Below are 7,301 nucleotides of genomic sequence, written 5' to 3'. Positions count from 1 at the left end.
TTTTTTTTTTTTAAGACAAGTTATGGTTCTAGCTTGGAAGTGACTTTATAGCCCAAGCTGGTCTTGAACTTGTGCCTGACTTTACTGTATTTTCATTTGTTTGAGCCAGGCTTTCAATATTTTGTCTAGGATAGTCTTGAACTGTTGGGCCCAAGTGTTCTTTCTGCTCTAGTTTCCTAAGAATTGAATTTAAGGCATCATACAAGCGACACAGCATTCTGTCACTGAATCACATGCATAGCTCTCTTTGATTTTAGGACAGGGACTCTAAGTTGTTGTCTCTAGCCTTGAACTTGCAATCTTCCCTGCCTCCGTCTCCTGAGTAGCTGGGGTTACAGATGTGTGCCCATACACCCAGCTTAGAGGAACAATTTAAAAGATTTTTAAATGATGGGCCTGGCAATCTGGCTGTGGCCTGTGTTTATTTATATAACCTAGCTCATCCGAGGACAGGTGGCAGTCATCCTGGGGAAGGAAGAGAGAAGGCCGAGCACTCTTCGGGGCACAGGATTAAGCGAGGAGCGTGGGCCTGGGTACAAATTCAGCGAGTCACTTTCTGATTCTCCTTGCTTTCATTAACAGGCTAACCATGTCTGACAGAGCTAGGATGGGGATTAAAGAAATGTCCACGCTGCGTCTTATTACAGAGCCACCGACGTAGCGGGCGTCAGCAAGTACTATCAAAACAGGGATGAGTCACTTTGCTGGTCCACATCCATCATCTCTGCTGGAGGCAGAGCACAGAGCCTTGCCAGAATCTGAACCCTGGGTCCTCAGGAATTCTAGCTTCCGGATACACAGGCAAAGAGGGGGAATCAGGGGTCTAATGTCCGTTTCAGACTGTGCCACTGACTGTGCCCATGACCTTAGGTAAGTCTCTCATTTCTGGGCTGCTCCTCTCATCTGCAAGGAGCATTGTGTTCTAGTTTGGAGTCTCTTGCACCTGAAGCTCACCTCTCTCTCATGGCTCCACTCACCTTGGACAGATCCACTTGGTATTTTCGGCCCAGCTCATCCAAGGACAGCTTGTGGTCATCCTGGGGAAAGGGAAATGCATACACTTTGGGAGAGGAGGCTGAACACACACTGGGGCACAGGATTAAGTGAGGAACAAGGGTCTATGTACAAAGCTTCTTTGGATGCCCATGGCTGCTGGGGTGGGGCTGTCAGCGCAGAGCTGCTCCTCCATGGCCCTGCTGAGAGCACCGTGGTCCTTACCATGGCAACCTCCTTCTTCAGCTCATCCAGCTCCTTCTCTTTCTGTTTCTTCTTGCCACCCCCATTCTCCGCAGTGGTGGCGGCAGGCGAGTACTCACGCCCTGCCTACAAAAGAAAGGGAGAGCAGGGATGATCAGGGAGACTGGCTGGCTGGAGCCCATTCCCACCTGCTTTCGAGGATGTCCCAGCACTGGAAGCAGGGTGGTGGGAGAGAACGGGAGCAGATGGACGAGTCCAGGCAGAGCTGTGAGGACCCCCACATTTGAACTTTTATCTGTTTGCTATGTGATGTGGGATTCTGCCAGGTAAAAAAGAAAACATGCATTTTGGAAAAACACCATCCAAGGTGATTTGAGAGAATCCCGGGAGTGGACAGGCATTGTGTTGACAGATGGGTAGGGTACCCTGGAGGGATGCCTTTGCCTAGTTCGGAGAGGAATTCTGGGTAGAGTAAGAGTCCTGGGAAGGCAAGAGAAGCAGGCTTGGTGGTGGGAATGGAATGGACAGGGATGATGGACTGAGATGGAATGGACAGGGATGATGGACTGAGAGAAGCTAATGGTGACAGGTTCAAGCATGTCTATAAAGTCCAGGGTATGCTGGGAGCACCCTGCTGGCCGGCTTACCTGGAACTGGACAGAGACAAGTCACAGAACTTGAAACCCAAAAGCACAATTGGGTTCCCTTTGCCAAGATTAGTATAGGGGAGTAAAGAAAGATTCTGTTCAGGTCAGCTGGGTGTTTCTAATAGTGATCTTGTGAGGTCCCCATTTGCTCTTCTCTTCAGGGCTGCTGCAGACTTTCAGGGTCTCATAGGAGCTTCTTGAGGGGAGATGGTGGGGATTCTTCATTTAGATAGAGGCAGCCTTGGAGGAATGGGCTAGGTGGGGATTAGGAAAGGCCTCGGGGGTTATGGGTAGTGTGAAAAATGCCATCATCTCCCTCCATGGCTCTCCATCGGGACACAGGGGGTGACTAAGTTTCTGCTCACCCCTCTGGCTTTTCTGTGGACCCTGAAGGCCACACTGAGTTTTTAGAAGTGGTTTTTCTATCCCATGGTGATGACTGGCATTTCCCATAAAGAATGGGTACCTGATAGAAACAATAGCCTGTCTGACTTTGTTTGTTTTGTCTTTCAAGATTATGCATTTGGGGGGTGGGATGGTTTCTTTTTCTTTCTTTTCTCTTCCTTTCTTTCTTTCTTCCTTCCTTCCTTTCTTTCTTTCTTTTTTTTTTTTTGCAACTTTTTAGCTGACTGCGAAGGTTAGTGGAGAGTGGAGGATGCGCTCAGGGACCTTCTACCCCTCCACATGGACAGCCTCCCTCCCTATCAGCATCTCACATTGTTGGAGAGGGACATTGTCTCATCACTACCTCCCAGTGACCACAGCTGACAGGCCGGCAGTGTATGTTCTATGGATTTAGGCAGATGTATATCAGTGTGGACCTCCCATTTCTCTAGCACATGGCTGTGCCACCCTAGATCCTCAGTGCTTCATGGTAACATATTCTATCCAGAGTTAGAGTGGTCCAGGGCACTTAGCACCCTGAGTAATAGAATTCTGTCCAGTGAAATAAGGAGCAAGGAAGGGAAGGGGCCTTCCAATGCAAGATTATGGACACTTGTTCCATGATTCAGGGACCTAGGAGATGTGCTCTTGGAGCCTGCGTTGCTCAGACACGCTCTGTTTAGACCATCACACCATGCTCTGTTCTCTATCCGAAATACCTATGGATTCAGTCTGGTCTTGATCTTCTGAAGGCCAAGCATCCTAGGGAGACTGAAGTGGCCATCGGCAAGGTAGAGAAGGACTACCTGCCCTTTCCCAGGTGGTATAAGAGGCTTTTCTTAATTGGATTGAAATGCTTTGGCCTCTTTGTTGAGGCAGGCAGGGCCAAGTAAAGGATGGGAACCCACAAGAGGTCCCAATGTAAGAAAGCAATCTGGACAGTCATCGGTGAGATCCTTGGGGACCGCAAGGATGGCTGAGGTTTGTGCTGGAGGCCAAGGAGCAGAGCCCAGAGAACTCTCTGCACGTTTGGTGTCAAAGAAAATGCATGAAAATGAGAACCAAATGCCCGCTTCTGGAGCTGGGAGGGATGGCGTGCACGTCTGTATTCCCACAGATCAGGAGGTAGAAGCAAGAGGATCAAAAGTTTGAGTCCAGCCTGGGCTACGTAGTGAGAGTCTATCTCAAACAAATAAACAAATGCTTCTGGTGGAAAAAAAAATATTCTGGCTCTTGCATGTTGGTATGTTGATTGTGGTTGAGCTAATGTGGTACCTTCTTTTCCTTTGCTCCCACCCTGTTCTCCCATAAGTGTGAAGCTTGGGATACACTGCCCTTCCCCCTCCTCCTGTCCTGGCAAGGATCTCAGGCTCCTCAGCCAGGAGCCTGCAGAGATTTGGGGCCAGTGGCTGCCCAGGGAAGAAAGAAAGAGGAAGCGGGGACCCCCCTTTCCCTCTCTGCTCTTCCCTCCCTCCCCCAGCACAAGTCCCTCTCTTTGGGTCTTGAATGCTGAAGGAGAACAGAGAGTTCTTTCTGAGAAAGCCAGAGTCTGGGACGGAGTGGGGGTAGCTGGAAATCAGCCAGCGCTCCCCCCACCCCCACCTCAGCTTCTGGAGGAGGCCTGGCTCCCTCCCACCAGAGTGATTTCTTCCCTCAGCTCCCACACTGCCCTTCACAGCCACACAGTGATGGGCTGGGGTGGAGGTGAAGAAGCAGACCCCAGAGTTGAGTGTGGAGAGCGGAAACTTGTTTTCTGCAGCTCTTCCCTGGTAGGTGGGACTCTGGGCTCCCAACCTTAAGCTCCCAGACTTTTCAAATAGACCAGACCAGGAGAAGCATCACTCACAGCCACTAGGTTAGGGGTGCCAGAGGTTATGGATCCAGCAAGGGTGCTGGTGGGGATGAGGGGTGGGATTCAGAATGGGGAATTCAAGGTCAAATTGCTTTTTAATTAGAAAGAACTGTGTGAGCTAGGTCCTTGCTCTAAGAAAGATAGGGGGGCATCCTATCTTCCTTTTCTCTTAGACGGAGGTAGCGCTTGCCTTGGCCCTGAATTCTGCACCTCAGCTGGACCTTTTCTTTCTATAGCGAGATATTGCTGAAGGTCCCAGGACAGAATGTCTTCCCACGACTGTGACCACTTCCTCAGGGAAACATGTTGCCCACAGATAGCTCCTAAGGGTGGGCTCACAGCCTTCGCCTTGTCTCCATCTGTGCCCCTGAATGCCCAAAGGCTGTTCATTTGCAAATTCACCTGCTGAAGCATAGTGCGGGCTCACTCACAGATGTCTACAGCACTATCGGCTTCCTGGGAACACAGGGGTGTGAGGTTGTGGACACATATACACATGTTCCCCCCCCACATGCACACACACGCACACACACGCACACACACTTGCACGGTACTCTTCTATTTCCAATCCCACCCTAACTCTGGAACCCTGGCGTCCAGGCTCAGAGTGTTTCCAGCTGTTCAGTTTAGAGCAGTAACACGTCCTTGCCTGACTCCTAGTTGGGCCCAGAAATTGGCCCACAGCACCCCATGGCACTGTCTCCCTGGCATTTTGCAATACTTTGCCAAGCCCTTTCCCTCCGTGCCCTCTTTTGCCAGCATTCCACAAAAGGAAGGCAGCCCAGCACAGTATGGAAAGGGATTGGGTCACTTTCCTTCATATGGGAATTTCATTTCCAAGAATTGGAAGCCTTGTCCTTGCTCGCCCAGACACGACTATTAATCTTTTCATTGGCAAACCTATCCACTGCTCCAGGATGCCGTGGTCAGGGGCAGTTCTCACCAGCCTTTGGAAAGGTCCCCAAAGACTGTGGCCTGGAGCCGAGGACAGTGTTGCTGGGGACATCTGGAGGGGTGCTGGGGTGAGGGTTGGGGATAGATTCCTGCTCTTCATCCCAGCTGACTCTGGCACGCAGGGCTCTTGGAGCTGGTGTAGTGAGCTGCCTGGTGGCCCTGGGAGTGGGGTGTTCCACAGCTGCTTTGCAACCCCAGGCTGGCCCCCTGTCCTCTCCGGCTAGGACCTCAGAGGATAGATTATTTCAGTGGGTAACAAGGGCGGGAGAGAACTAATGGAGCCAAATGTCCCTTCAGCTGGGAAGCCAGGAACTGTGGTGAGAGAGGAGGGATGTTGGAAGAAGAGATGGGATGGAGTGCGGGGAGAGCTAGGAGGGCACTTGGGTGGCTTTTGGGCTAGTTGTGGGAAAGGAGGAGGCCAGGGTGGCTGCAGAACGGGGTACAGAACTTGGGCTAGCGCTGTGGAATCCACAGGCATGTGCAGCTGGGCGACTCGTTCCAAGTTCAAACCATCCCACTCAGCCAGACTCCCTCACCCTCCCTCCACATCCCATTCCCACCCCACCCTTTCTCCATTGTCTTCTTCACCCTGATCTTTGGGGATACTCACCCCACGACCCATCTTGGGGCAGAGTGGCTGAGGGGACCTAGGCTGAAAAGGTCACCAGGAGGATCTCAAGACCACACTGCCTGTCTGGGGCAGCTGGAGACCCTGGCAGACAGACAGAGACAGCCTGAGCAACAGGGTAGCTTTAAATAGGTCCCTCTCCCCCTCACCCCCGCCTTCCCCTTCTCGGGGAAAGAAACGTTTGTTGAAACTGGATCCCTGAGGACTCCTCCCCTCCCGCCCCTTTAGCAACTGGCCCTGGCTGACGGTCCTGTTTTGTCCCGTGGTGTGTCCCCCCTTCAGCTCCCCCCAGCACTTCCCCATCCCAGAGCAGCCACAACTGAGAGAGAAGCAAGGGGAAGGGGGTGGAATGGGGGTAGCTGGAGGGAGATGTGGCCCCTAGGGCCCTAGGATGCAAGGCCAGGCATCTTGCTGACTGTCTTCTACTTCCAGGTGAGGACGCTGAGGCGGTAAGAATTCAGCAACCTGAGTGGATAAAACAGAATCAGAATCTCCTGAGTCCACATCCAATTTCCCAGAAAAAGCAACAGCCTGGTCCCTCTGCTGTGGAAGCTGCAGGGACACTGTGACCAAGGGAGTTAGAACAGGAGCACAAGATGACTTTTGCAAGGGACCAAAGTCTGGAGATGGAGGAGAGAAAGTCCTCCTTAGGCCTTCCAGATGTAACCTCTGGGCCAGTCGTGTCTGACCTTGGGCTGCACCCTGAGATGGCTATGAATTTGGCCCAACACAACATCCCGAACTCAATCCAAACATTGTGAGGTACTTTATAACAGCCATGTTTCTGATAACGTGATTGCATAGTTCTCCAGCATGATTTTATAGATGACGTGAATAAATTGTAGGTGACAACTTTGTGTCACGATGTTTGAAAGGTGATCACACTTGCATCCAGTGTTCAGGACAATCAAGACTATTGGCACCTAGAGGCAGTTGGGAAGGTGAAAGGACCAAGAAGGCAGCCCGAAGCCAGGCACAGCATCCCAGTCATTCCGTGTGTGTGGAGTGGAAGAGAGCCTCTCCTTCGTTGCTACAGAGGAGCTCGGAGTGAGTCTGAGGTTGGTGAATGGCATGGGAGGAAGCCCAAACCGGAAGGTGTGGCATTTCTGAGGAGAGCATGGAAGTCATTATCACCTCAAATACCAAGTCTGTGAACTGGAAAGAACAATGACTTCCTTGGGTTCCTTCTGGGAGGAAAAAGAGGCAGCTCCATGAGCAACTTGTGTAAGGAAGCACGGGCAGCTGGGCCTGGGGAGAGAGAGGGGGCTTCCCCTCTAGCTGGGAAGGTGTCTTCAGCGCTATGCGCAATAGAAATAGGGACAGAGCAGATAACCAGCAGGGCCAGCTGCTCTGGGGGTGCTGGTGTAGTTCATTTAATGAAGACCCAAAGAATAAGGGTGGGGGACAGAGAAGGAAAAGTCCTGCCCCCCATCTACTGGGAGAGTCAGAGGACAGGGTTCTCCTGCAGCGTCCCCGGTTCTCCAGGCCCACAGACGTAGTGAGTGGACACCCGCTGTGTCTGAGAACCCTGACGGAGAAGGAAGAAGGAGGGAGGGGATGGGAGTTTGGCAGGCGGCCTGAGGTACCCGCTGGCTGGGCTGGCTGGATTGGGCCCCCTCCGGCACTGGAGGCAGCACCC

At 52.0% G+C, this 7,301-nt stretch overlaps 1 protein-coding gene across 1 annotated transcript in view; it reads right to left on the bottom strand.

Moving 5' to 3' along the window:
* Atp1a2 (ATPase Na+/K+ transporting subunit alpha 2) overlaps nt 1-5,769 on the bottom strand; it is a 27,083-nt gene extending 21,314 nt beyond the window's left edge. Inside the window, exons 1-3 of the mRNA XM_005368573.2 lie at nt 5,645-5,769; nt 1,219-1,323; nt 978-1,037 (exon numbers count right to left, since the gene is read on the bottom strand). Of these exons, the coding sequence (XP_005368630.1) occupies nt 978-1,037; nt 1,219-1,323; nt 5,645-5,656 (177 nt within the window). The 5' untranslated portion in view covers nt 5,657-5,769. The remainder of the gene's footprint in view (nt 1-977; nt 1,038-1,218; nt 1,324-5,644) is intronic.
* Between the last annotated feature and the right edge of the window lie 1,532 nt (nt 5,770-7,301).

This window comes from Microtus ochrogaster, unplaced genomic scaffold (assembly GCF_000317375.1).
Source record: "Microtus ochrogaster isolate Prairie Vole_2 unplaced genomic scaffold, MicOch1.0 UNK35, whole genome shotgun sequence".
Classification (NCBI taxonomy): Eukaryota; Metazoa; Chordata; class Mammalia; order Rodentia; family Cricetidae; genus Microtus; species Microtus ochrogaster.
This window is presented reverse-complemented; position numbering and strand designations above follow the sequence as displayed.